This window comes from Mangifera indica, chromosome 17, assembly GCF_011075055.1.
Source record: "Mangifera indica cultivar Alphonso chromosome 17, CATAS_Mindica_2.1, whole genome shotgun sequence".
Taxonomy (NCBI): domain Eukaryota; kingdom Viridiplantae; phylum Streptophyta; class Magnoliopsida; order Sapindales; family Anacardiaceae; genus Mangifera; species Mangifera indica.
In genome coordinates this window covers 9,062,630-9,076,408 of record NC_058153.1, presented here as the reverse complement: position 1 = coordinate 9,076,408, position 13,779 = coordinate 9,062,630, and the positions used below count along the sequence as shown (strand labels likewise).

The following is a 13,779-nucleotide window of genomic DNA, read 5'->3' as shown; positions in this document are numbered from 1 at the left end:
TTCCATCCAATCTCTCTCTTGACTTAGATGTTCCTTCAATTTCTTTTCTCTCTATATTTTAGTTTTGTTTCCCTTCTATGAGTCAAGTGTCTTAGTTATTATCACAAACAAAATCGTAAATTATATTTTCTTAAAATAAATATATATAATTATATTTGATAAAATTTTTTAATAATTAATTAGGTGTACAATTTGATTTTTTCATATTTATTTTTTTTATTCTTTGCATTTATATTATATATATATTTAATATTTATTTTAAATATTTATATTATGTTTTAAAAAAATATAATTTTATTAAATAATATATATTTAGAAATATATATTTTTAATCGGTTTAGACAGAATGAAATCGATTTTTTTTAATTTTGTTTAGATTATAAAATTTTCAAGCTATTTTTTTATTTTGGTTTGAAAACTCTCTCAGACTACATCCAACCAAAGAGTTTCTGTGTTACATCATTTTTATTTGAGGAAAAAAAAGTTACGCTAGTCAGAACAAGCACGATATTGTAATCGCTAAGCTGCCAAATCTCTCTTTTAGTCGAACCTCTTTCGGTTAATTCCTCTCACGAATAGATCCCTCGCTTTTGAAGCTCTCTTTCGCCGCCACTGAAGAAAAAAGTAAGTTTCCTATATGAAATTAAGCTATATCTCTAATTGTATCATTGAAGTTTTTGTAATCCGAAGACTGATAGAGAATCTGTGGAAAATAATAGATTATTTCTTGAAAAATATAAGGTCTTGATCTGTTATTTTAATGTTTTAATTATCGAATTCGTAGTTTGTATGTACTGGGCATAATATATAAATTAGCGTTTATGTGTCTTGGGTGTTTTGTTGTTTTTAAGTCAAATAGTATTGGGTTTCTCTTAGAATATTGATATGAAATAGTTATAAGATTTTATTGTAAAGCTAAATATTAGGATTAGAGCTTGCTTTGTTTTGTTTCTTTGTTTTTGAATTTTTAGCTGCATGATCACACGGTTTGTTTGTATTATTCTATACTTGGGATTCGATTTTTCACGGGAATGGGTTGGAAGTAAGCATAGATTTTGCTCAGTTTATGGTTTTAGTTGGCTTATTTTATTTATATTTTAGCAGTATCATCAAGACCATGTCAGTTAACAACAAACATCGTGTAGTGATAGTTATGGGTAGGAATTGAATTAGAGGCATTAAAAAATTTTTCACTGCTGAATGCCTATCAGTGCTATTGTCATTAATCTACATGTTTTACTGGTACATTGGATAGTCAATCTATGAGCATAGGTAGACTCTGGTATCCATAAGTTGCATCCGACACTCCTCTTCTGATTCATCTACTTGTTTACCTCAACATTTACCCCAAGGCTCCCCATCTATGATGCATAATGTGGTTTGTTTTTGTGGGTAACTTATGCATATGGATGCTCAAGTACATTATGCCTTTTTCAACAACAAAATCTCTGGTTAAAGAACAAGTAGTTTGATCTCACTTTTAAGTGTTCTTGCAAACATTGGATTGTTACTGGCTGCCATTGCTGGGCTTTAGTAGTAAAGAGTAGGTCTAACACCCAGTGGCATTTAGTGACTTCAGTTGGTTGTCATATTTTTCACATTGCTTCATACTACAGTATCCCATGAGCGCTTTTTAAATAGTTGTATTTCGGATTGGAACATATTCTTTTTTTTTTAATTTTAATTTATTGCTGCAACTCTATTTGTATTTAATATGATAGCATTGTATGGGCATTGATTTATTGTTCCAAGTTGCTCATGTTTTGCTAATAGCTAGAGTATGGACTTGCTAATAAAATCAATTGAAGATTTTGTTAATTTAGTAAAATATTAATCTACAGAAAATGGGTTTGTGGACGCTGCTCGAGGGTTTTCTGCTTCTTGCAAATGCATTAGCGATAATAAATGAAGACCGTTTCCTTGCACCCAAAGGATGGAGTTTCTCAGAATTTTCTGCAGGGCGGACAAAGTCATTAAAGGGACAGATCATAGGTCTCATTTATGCAACTCAATATATGAGAGTTCCTCTCATACTCCTCAATGCAATCTGTATTGTTGTAAAATTGGTATCTGGGTGATTCTTCACAAGGTAAGATTACTGTAGGCATGGATAATATTGTCTATGTTCACTTCATAGTTCATACCTGTATTTAGTATCTACCGATTCCACTTTAAAAAGTAAAATAAAGCATGGTTACTAATCTCCCTACAGTAGGCTGGGATTTTTCCTATGTTAACATGCGTTTTTAAGATTGATCTAGAAAGAATATCAACCAACTTGCTGCTGAAGTGATAAAGATTTTATGACAGTCAATGAAGAGCTAGTAATATTCTGACTGTGAAAAGTTAAATAGGATTTGTCACATTGTCCTGTGGATTTAAAGTGTCATAGGCTTTACCGTGACATTTGAGCTGTAATTTTTTAAATTAGAGGGAACTCTTAAACTATGGTTAGACTTGTTTAGTGTGGTAAAACACGATTCTATATTAAACTTTGTTGTGCCAATAATTATATGTTAAGTTGGCAAGGCATGGTTGGCATTCGGCTTATTGGAAAATGCTGCTGTTGCTTCTATTTTTATTTTTAAATAATTAAGCTGGAATTAAACTATACTCCAATCAGGTTTAGGGTGAAGAATTTACAATCATGGAGTTGGTCTCTCCTCTGCCTCTTTTGTCCAATGATGGATTTCTTTTTCCTTTGAACTATTGAGTGATCGATGACTAGGAGCTTCTTCTCTTTTCCTTGTCACTATAGAGTGCCAACAATTATGAGATTCTTTGTAACTGGGAGAAGTGTGGCTCATTTCATCATTTCAATTGTTATTTTGCTGGCAATACATCTTAGTTAGTTTAATAACTACTTTTATTTGTTTTTTCTCAACTCTTGTATCTGCTATAATTTTCTTTTGAAGTTCCTGTGTTTAGGTAGCCTGTATTTTACAGAGTTTCCAGTACTTATTACCAGAATTGAAATGCTGCTGGTGTAATCAATTTGAGTGTCCTTTTTTATCTTTTTCTTATGAGTTTTTTGGTTGCAGAACTTTTGAAGTCAAATTGCAAATATGGTTACCTGTGATGTGAGGTGGTCTGCAAAGAAGTGGAAGGATTCCATTCTTAAAATTCAAGAAATTCTTTCCAAGTAAAGATTTTTTGTATAATGAACCAGTGTGGGTTGTATTTTAAGTCTCAATTACAGTGTTTAGGTGTGAGATTGAAGATGATATTAAAATCAGAATTTTCAGTTCTGTTTTTTATGTTGTTGAATTAGTTTTTTTGCCATATCATTCATGAGTACCAAGTTTTTGGACCATATGTGGTATATCTTAGCAACATGAATTTGATCTCAAGACCTTTTCTGACCTTCTATGGGCGTTGCCCATGTTTTTTTGTTGTTCATAAGCAGTGTTACTTGATCATTTAAATGCTTATTTCTGACCTTTAGCGGCAGAATGAAATCTCACTTGCATATGTATCTTTTGTGCTATAAGAATTGATGCCAATAGATATTAAGTTTGATCGGGAAGGCTCTATTCTTTTATGGCTGTGATGGATTGATTTATTTTAAATAATATTATATGCATAATTTTTTTACACAAATTTATCTATATAAACTGATTTATTTTAATATAATTAAATGATATTAAACAAAAGATCAACTTAAAAGTTAGGGTAGATGATATGTCGAATAGGTAGTATAGTTGGTTTAGATAATTTTTATTACTAAAAATAAAAGATATCCATAAAAATAAGTGACCTAAAGATCATTACGCATACATATAAATTATTATTGATAATATTTGATGTGTAAAAGTAATTGTTGTATTTGATTGATAGTTTTAAAGAATTATTAAAATATTGTTTTATTAAGATGCCTTTGAAAGATTATTAAGCATAGCATGAGATATTAATTAAAATAAGTATAAAATTTTGTGCTTAAACTATTTTAGGTAAACTTTTATTGAATTTATTTTTTTTAAGCAATCTCAATATTTATTCCAATAATAACCCTCTTTAATAATTATTTTTCTTCAATCATATTTTTTCTTCACAAGCGTTTTCATCAATAGCATATTTCAGCATCATCACATTTATTGTAAGTTTGATAACTTATAAATCAAAATATTCATAAACTTGTTAAGATAGATTGATTTTTGGTTTGATTATTGATATGTTTAGATCAAAATGAAAAGCAGTGTGATAAATGCGAAAAATTGGGAACACATTTCTTGCACTTAGATTTTAATATAAATATATTAAAATATGTTTATATATTTTAATATATTTATATTTACATTTTTTAATGAAAAATATAAATATTATATTCTAATATATATATATATATATATTATTATATATAATATATTATAATATATATAATATTTATATTAAAACATAAGTGTGAGAAATGCGTTCGCACTTTTTGTATTCTTTACACTTCTCATACTCTTCGCACTTTTCTGCATTTCTCGCACTACTTTTTGTTCCGATCTAAGATATTAATTAAAATAGACACAAAATTTTACACGAAGAGAGTGTGAACACACTTCTTGCGCTCATGTTTCAATATAAATACTATATTATATATGTGTGTATTATATTATATTATATTATGTATAATATTTATAAATTATAATATAATATATTATATATTAGAACCTAAGTAAGACAGAAGTTCACAATCATGTTATATATATATATATATATAATTAAAATATAATATAATATAATATATATATCAAAATATAAGTGGGAGAAGTGCGTTGGCACTCTTCGCACTTTGTTTCTAGATGTTGCATGTTGCTCGCTCTAGTGGTCGGTTTCTAGTCTATGGTTGGTTGTTGTCTTAGCTAGTAGAGTTGTTGAGTGTCAACATTCTTGCGATTGTGTTTAGGCCTTTTTTCTAGTGTGTTCTTTGGTGGTGGCGTTTGTCCTTATCTAGTGGGTGGGTTGCCGATTGTTAGGTCTTGTGCTAGTTGGCAGGGTGGCTATGGTTTGAGCTCTCTGTGTTGGCATCTTGCTATTGGTTAGCTTGAGGCAGGTTTGGTTGTCTAGATTTTTGGTTGGTTTTCTGCTTGGGCTCCTTAGGTTTGGTTGGGTGTTCTTATTGTAGGTGTTAGGCCTCTGGTTTGGGCTTTACTATTTTTCCTTTGCTAGTGCGTGTTTGGGTTGTGGTGTTTCTTTGGGTTTCCTATTTCTAGGCCTTTTTCTTTTGGTGGTTTTCCAACTAGCTAGGTTATGGTGCTTCTTTGGGTTGTTCTGTGGCTAGGCTCTAAAGTTTGTTGGACCTTATTGCTTTGGATCCATTCTTTAGGTTGTAGTGGTGTCTTGTGCGGGTTCTATTCTACTACTTATGCAACATGATTCTTGTTTATGCATGTTCCTTCGTTTGCTATGCTTTTCTAGTTAGCTCTCGTGGGTGTTTTCCTTTTTTTTTTTTTTTCTGATAGCTCAGGCGTATTCTTCTATTGGCTTTAGGTGGTGTTTTGGAGAGAGTCAATGCCAATCACCATTATTTACTTCTAGTTCTCTTATGGATGGTCCTTTTAGCTCTTTAGAGTCTCCTACCTCTAGTGTGGTAGGCCTTGAGCAAAGTTGTTTATGCATCAACGCCTTGGCTGCCTGTTAGAATCCCCCTCTTAAGCTTGCTTCTCTTCTAGTCGTGTGTGTGTTGCTCCTTTTAAAGATATGGTCATCTCAAGAGCCAAAAGATGACAAAATTGTGTTGTTGGGTTTTGTTTAGAGAAACCTCCTTCTTTCCTCGTGGCCAAGCATTTTGTGGAGAAATTGTAGGCAAACCTGTGTCTTATGGATATATCTTCTAATGGTCAAGGTATGTTCTTCCTAAAGTTCAAGAATTCGGATGATGTGCTTAAGACCATTGAGGATAGGTCGCGAGTTTTTTTTTTTTTTTATAGGGGGTGAAAGGGAGGGCCAACCATTCTTTGTCAAAAAAGCATTTTAATCAAGTTTGGACACTTGTTGATCCATAAGAAGGAATAGTTCATATAGTCTATAAGTGGGTCTTCAAGAGAAAATAACGATCAAGAATAGTTCATTAGTGCAAGTGACAATGACAATCATGTCATTAAAACATTATTATGGATTGATAGTTAGTGAACTGTTTTTCGAACATGATCAATTACGATACATTAGATGTCCATTGCATTGTAGTTAATAACTTATCATGTGATTATACTAGTGTATGGAGTAATCCTTTGACCAGAGATATGAGGGGCGGATCCAATACAAATGTGTATGGTTCATACGATGCATAAATATAGAGCTAGTAGTGTTTCATACAATAAAGCCAAGTTAGTCATACATTATTCGTATACAGAGACGAATGATTATCAAAAGGGGATTTATTAGATTTAGAGTATCTGTTGACTTGACAAACATCTGGTTCTGAGTTCCTAACAAACGTCAATAAATATTGGAAACAAAATCTTTTGCCAGTGTCTAACGTAAGTTATACTAAAGATGTTTGGGATGACATGTTCTGAATATATCAATTGATGATTTTGTAAAAATTAAGACTACAGTTTTGATATATAATGAACCCATACTCGATTAGGATTTGACAACGGACGAATCTTACTTATATGCAATGAATAATCAAAATATAGGTTTGATGGAACATGTTTTCATCGTGGTTTAAGAACTATAACATATTACTAAATGTTTACTATAGTTGTTGAGTCTTTGGATGTGTTTTTTAGGTTCATCCAAAAATGACTCATGGCTATGCTAGGTGAACCTAGACGGTCATATCGATAAACCAAGTATTTCAAAGAGAGATAATTAATTATTTGGACCTAGCAGTTCATGTCATAAGGTCATATTCATATTGTGTCAGTTTGAATTTTGTGTCAAAGATCTTTAACTTTAAATTGAATCGAATTAGAATCATATCAAAATTTTTAACCATAACCTAATTGTTAAATATTCGAGTTAACCCGATCTGACTCAAATTATTTCAAAATGATATATTGTTTTCACTTTCTAAAGTGTTTTTACTGTTTTAACTTCTGCACTAAATTATTTCAACTTACTATTAATAAAATATATAATATTTGTTTATTTACAAATTGTCTAAAAATTACATACTAAGACTTTTGAAGTATATTAATAATCTGATCAATTAAATCGTATTCTTACTACTTAATAATAAAATAAAATATTTAAATAAAAATTAAAAATAATATAATTAATTATAATTATATAAATATAAAAATTTATGCAATATGTAAATATTTCAACAATGATTGATATTGTATTTTAACATTTTGATAATGTATACCTAATAAATTATATTAAAGTAACACTTCTCCAAAACATTCGAATAGATTTGGATTGTATCGAGTTATTTTCATGTGAACCGTAACACTATCTGATTTAATTTTGAGTTATATCAGGTTGACCTAAAATAAATTTCGTATCAACAAAACTTAACCATAACTAGATTTTTTTTTTTTTTGTGTTATGTTCTATCAAGATAACAAATCGTGTTAAAAATTGCTAGCTCTATCTAGGGATGACTAGAACTAACAAGGATAATAAAGATAATATTACATAAAAATGTTATATAGATGTGAAAATGACTTTTTAAAGGTTAAAGTATCTATAAGATTAAATTAGGGTGACTAATATATATATTGGATATACATGCATGACTATTATGAAAATTGAGACATTTACAAGGTGTCATGTAAAATTATGAATTTTTAAATTAGTTCACCATTATATAAAGCTAAAGTTAGTGCATTTTTACATTCAACAATCATTTTAACTAAAAACCTTTCTCTCATATTTGGCTAAGGCCAATTTTAAACTTAGTTGGTACAACTCTTGTATTGTTTCACTCCATCATTTACCTCAAAAGGATTAACTTAAAGTAGGTAAAACTCTAATCTTTCTTTTATTTCGTTTGAATACTATTGATTTTCCTTTCACCATACATGCATTGTCATTTTTATCATCATTTCATCCTAGTTATTTTAAATGGTATCTCCATTTTAACTAGGAATCCTTTTCCCACATGCATAAGGCTTTCTATATGGCTTTATATCATCATGTCATATCACCAAATAAGTTGTCAATCATATGTCATTTTATCATTGGCTGCCACATCATGTACCACATTATCATCTTCACTTTGGTTGGTTTCTTCCACGTTTTTTAGGCTTTTCACTCTATCACCCTATTGTCATGAGTTTTTGATATCATTAATGTCATTCTTCTCTTCATTCGCCTTTTCCACTCAATCCCTCTCTTATCGTGGATCTTCCTTTAGCATATTTTCCTTCCAAATTTTAACTTTGTTTTCCCTCCATGAGTTGAATGTCTTGGTCTCCCATCATTCTCCCCAACTAAAAAAAAAGACTCGCTCTCGAGTTATCATCATGTAATGCACCATCCAAATATATATAAAGGATTATAACAAGGTTTGAATTTAACCTTCATTCGAGGTTGAAAATTTTGTTTCCAACAATGTAGTCATTCCATAATAACAGTCTTAAGTTGATCAGTAACCTTCTTGTTATTGTCTTTAACAAATATTATGGAGTCACATTAATCAATGTAGAGATTATCCTCATTAATATTTTTGATTTCAAAAATCTTGTGAAGGGAATGAAGATGTTCTTAAATTGAAGGTCTTCTCTTGTCTCTTGGGCTTATTTTTTCCCAAGTTGTTCTTTCTTTTTTGCCTTAATTTCTTTAGGTTCCTGATCTTGATCAACAAAGGTAGCTCTCACCTCATCACCTTCTTTGATTTTAAGACATTTTATATTGAAGATAATATCTTTTTGACATGAAGTTTCCTCCAATTTTTCAACTTCTTTATTAGTCCCAGGTTTGAATTCATCATTCTTCAATGGTATAGAAATAAAAAAGAACTCTTCCATCTTGCTTTGGAATGTTTCTTTTGACCTTGTTAGGTAGATGATTCATTTTTCCCTCACATGAAAAAGTAATTATTTTCTTAACCCTTATATGTAGCATCCACATCATATTGCCATAGATGTCCAAGAAGAACATGACAAGCATCCATCTCAATAACATCATAAAAGATCTCAAATTTGTAGGTTCTCCTTAAAGATAAAGGTAACATACATTGTTCAATTATTTTCATACTTAGACCATTCTTAATCTAACCAATACTATATGAAGCAGGATGATACTCAGTTTCTAGCTTGAAGTACTCCACCAATATGTTAGATATAAAATTTTCACAACTACAACCATCAATCATGAGTGTAACCTCTCCCAACTAATAGGTGTGTTACAGAAAAACGGCAAGAGTTCCCCTATTTTAGAGGGCCCGGGGAAAATTTTCTTTTTTTAATTATGCCTTGTAACATTCCCAATTAGCAATTCACACAAACCAATCCTACCAACCGATTGGATTTTCATCAACTTAATCACAATTAATAAAATAAGTACATAATAATAACCATTATAAAAATTATCACCCACAGAAACTTTATAGCCAATTTTTATAACTAGTCGTATATATATATCCACCAATATCTACATCAAGTATATATATATATGCCTATATTCACATATACATCAGAACATATATATCAACAAAAATATGGTGCCTTCCTCCCTTAGCCTCATGTCTCATTAGTGCTCCCCAGGAACCTTTGCTGCATCTCTTTACCTGTAAAATATTAAATTAAATGGAGTGAACGACCATGACTCAGTAAGAAGATCATACTTAACACTTAAAGCATTTCATACCAGTACTAATCTCTTCCGTACTCAGCGTGTCTAGGCTATTCATAAATAAAATAAGTAACACAGAACACGCATTAAACACATATCATAATTCTCTTCTTTCACCAATTTATTCATTTCCTTACTATACAAATATGATTCACTTGTTATGATTTATACATGTATGAGTGCCATGACTTTTCTATTTTCTGATCATACATCTTTCTCAACTCTTTATCAGCCATATAGGCTTGCATGTATGATTCTAATGCAAATGACTTTCATAAAATATTTGCTAATTCTTTCTCTTTTTCATTGATCGGTTTAGACTACATATAACAGTACTTGCAGTCACCATATAAAGTATAATTCTCTCTTACACGTATATTTTACTATTTTTTTTCTTTATTGTCCACACAGTATATATAATATTTTTTTTTTACTATCCACACAGTACAGCTGGTTGTCCACACAGTACAGCTCGCGTGTAAGGAATTTTAAGTATGTTTTCTGCTTTCCTGTATCATATGAGTCATTATAAAACCAAAAGTACTTGTTTTCCATTTTTTGAAAATGTGTATAGCTTAGAAAATGTTTTTCCTCTTTCTTTATTTTTCTGTAATCATGCATATGTTATAATTCCTCAAGTATGCATATATAACCATAATATGAAATATGTCCATTCATTATTTTCTCTTATTCTTTTCACTCCTTATTAAACATCTTATTATTTTCTCAAGCATGTATTTATATCTCATGCATCAAATTAATTTCAAAATATATAATATAAACTTAATATAAGGGCTATTTCACATATCATGCACATAATTAAGCAAAAATTAACTTAATGTAAATTCTTTCATCAATTCATCATTTCTCATATATTCAACACACAAAATCCACAAAGCTAACCCTAGGAATATGAAATGTCTAAAATACCCTTATGGCCAAAAATTACATTATGAATCCTAATAGATTTCTTTATCCATTTAAGCATAAATCACTTTAATTCTAATACCTTACACACTTATATAAGTAAAAGTTATTTAAATAACCTAACTCAAATTTACTTCAAGTATGTAAAGTATGAAATTCTTACATTTTCTTTGCTAATTTGGTGATTTAAGCTTATCCTCCTTCTTTTCTTCTTCTTAGCAACCTGAATTCGGATGTTACATTTCTTCCCCCTTAAAAGAATTTCGTCCTCGAAATTTAAACAAATAGGTTAGGAAATTTCTCTCTCATTTGTTGTTCAACCTCCCATGTGGCTTCTTCCACCTTATGATTCTTTCATAATACTTTCACTAAGGGAATTGTCTTATTTCGGAGCTCTTTTATTTTTTTGTCTAGTATCTGCACCGGCTGCTCCTCATAAGCTAAATCTTCTTTTAATTCTACATCATCTGATTTTAATACATGTGAAGGATCGCTAATGTACTTTCTTAATAAAGAAATATAAAATACATTATGAACTCGATCCATACTAAGTGGAAGTGCAAGTCTATAAGCCACCTTGCCCACTTTTCTAAAATTTCAAATGGGCCAATAAATCTTGGAGCAAGTTTCCCTTTTCTTCTAAATCTCATCACGTGCTTGTAAGAGGCTACTTTCACAAAAACTTTGTCACCCGGTTGAAACTCTACTTCTTTCCTTTTCAAATCTGCATAGCTTTTTTGTCTGTCTGGAGCTTGCTTCAATCTAGTCTTGATAGTCTTTATATCTTCCACCATCCTTTGGGTTAACTCAGGCCCAAGAACTTGACTCAAATCATCTCGCTCTCCTATGTCATCCCAATGTAATGGAGATCTACACTTTCTTCCATAAAGAGCCTCATATGGTGCCATTTTAATGGTGGACTGGTAGCTATTATTATATGCAAATTCTATCAATGGAATCATTTCATGCTAGGTCATTTTGTAATCTAAACAATAGGCCCTCAACATATCCTCTAATATTTGATTCACCCTTTCTGTCTGGCCATCTGTTTGAGGATGATATGCTGTGCTAAATGCCAGCCTAGTACCCAATGCTTTTTGTAAGCTACCCCAAAAAGCTGAAACAAATTTAGGGTCTCTATTCAACACAATAGTTTTGGATATGCCATGTAATCTCACAATCTCTCGTATATAAATTTGGGCCAGTTGATCTGAAACAAAACTATCTTTCACTGGAATAAAATGGGCCGATTTAGTCAATCTATCTACAATCACCCATAATGCATTATAGCCTTTTTGTACTCGAGGTAGGCCAATGATGAAATCCATTTAAATATCTTCCCATTTCCATTTAGGAATACTAAGTGGGTGAAGTAAACCCGAAGGTCTCTGATGCTCGACCTTGACCTGTTGACATACCAAGCACTTAGCTACATAGTCACCAATATCTTTCTTCATACCTATCCACCAATAAGTTTTCTTTAAATCCTGATACATCTTTACTCCCCTAGGGTGGGTATTGTAAAGTGTATCATGTGCTTCACTCAAGACTTTCTTTCTCAATTGCAGATCTTGGGGAATGCATACCCTGTTTCTAAACTTAAGCATGCCATCAGTCATTTGAAACTCAGTTGTTTTCCCCTCACATATTTGTTGACTCATTTTCTGGCACCATAAATCTTCTACTTGTTTCTCTTTTATTTCATTAAGGAGATTAGGTTGAATTTCTAATCTGGCCACTCGACTCCTTATCACCTCAATATATTCCCTCTGAAACTCTTTCTGTAACTCTATCTGAGTGGTGAGATAAGCTATGACAATCTTTCTACTCAAGGCATCGGCTACCGCATTTGCTTTACCCGGTTGATATTTAATATCACATTCATAATCTTTGACTAGCTCCAACCATCTTCTTTGTCGCATATTCAAGTCTTTTTCAGTGAAAAAATATTTTAAACTTTTATGGTCGGTGTAGATATTACATTTAACTCCATATAAATAATACCTCCAAATTTTTAAAGCAAAAACCACTGCTGTTAACTCTAAATCATGGGTAGGGTAACATGTTTCATATTCTTTTAACTGTCGAGAGGCATACGCTATCACCTTACCCCTTTGCATCAACACGACTCCCAAGCCATTATGCGAGGCATCATAATAAATATCATAATCTACATCTTCCTCTGGTAATACTAAAATAGGAGCTGTAGTCAACCATCTTTTTAGCTCTTGGAAACTCTTTTCACAAGCATCAGTCCATATAAAAGGAGTTCCTTGTCTAGTAAGAGTTGTAAGTGGCTTGGCCAACTGGGCAAAACCTTGAACAAATCTCCTGTAATAGCCGGTTAGCCCTAAAAAGCTTCTGATCTCTTTCACTATCTTCGGCCTTACCTATTCAAGTATTGTTTCCACTTTACTGGGGTCTACAGCTATACCTTCCTTAGTAACCACATGTCCCAAAAATACTACTCGATCCAACCAGAATTCACACTTAGAGAATTTGGCATACAATTGCTTTTCTCTCAATCTTTGTAGCACAAATCTCAAGTGTTCGACATGTTCTTCTTTTGATTTAGAATATATCAAGATATCATCAATAAATACCACCAGGAATTTGTCAAGGCAATCATGAAATACTTGATTCATTAAATTCATAAAGACTACTAGAGCATTAGTTAATCCAAAGGGCATCACCACAAACTCGTAGTGCTCGTAGCAGGTCCGAAAGGCTGTCTTTGGAATATCTTGCTCTGTAATCCTCACCTGGTGATAACCCGACCTTAAGTCAATTTTGGAAAACATAGAAGCTCTTTTCAATTGATCAAATAAATCATCAATTCGAGGCAATGGGTATTTATTCTTCACTGTTAGTTTATTCAACTTTCTGTAATCTATGCACATACGAAACGACCCATCATTCTTTTTAATAAATAGTATGGGTGCTCCCCAAGGAGAGTGGCTAGGTCTAATAAAACATTTATCTAAAAGTTCTTGCAACTGTTTCTTTAATCCTTAAAATTCAGCTAGAGCCATCCGGTAGGGGGCTTTTGAAATTGGGGCTGAGCCAGGTTCTAACTCAATACTAAACTCCAACTCTCTCTCTGGAGGTAAACCTGGT

At 31.6% G+C, this 13,779-nt stretch overlaps 1 protein-coding gene across 2 annotated transcripts; it reads left to right on the top strand.

Moving 5' to 3' along the window:
• The first annotated feature begins 378 nt into the window (after positions 1 to 378).
• Positions 379 to 3,364, top strand: LOC123200079 (immediate early response 3-interacting protein 1-like). 2 transcript variants are annotated; one of them, XM_044615187.1, is made up of 3 exons: positions 379 to 628; positions 1,842 to 2,089; positions 3,042 to 3,364. In XM_044615187.1, the coding sequence occupies exon 2, from the start codon at positions 1,845 to 1,847 to the stop codon at positions 2,076 to 2,078; it is 234 nt and encodes a 77-aa protein (XP_044471122.1). In that variant the 5' UTR covers positions 379 to 628; positions 1,842 to 1,844; the 3' UTR covers positions 2,079 to 2,089; positions 3,042 to 3,364. The 2 variants fall into 2 exon arrangements, with proteins under 2 accessions (XP_044471122.1, XP_044471121.1); XM_044615186.1 differs by having other exon boundaries at positions 387 to 624.
• The last annotated feature ends 10,415 nt before the right edge of the window (positions 3,365 to 13,779 follow it).

Excerpts from the sequence above, each read along its gene's own strand:
- LOC123200079 (XM_044615187.1), top strand. The coding sequence starts at position 1,845 with ATGGGTTTGTGGACGCTGCTCGAGGGTTTTCTGCTTCTTGCAAATGCA.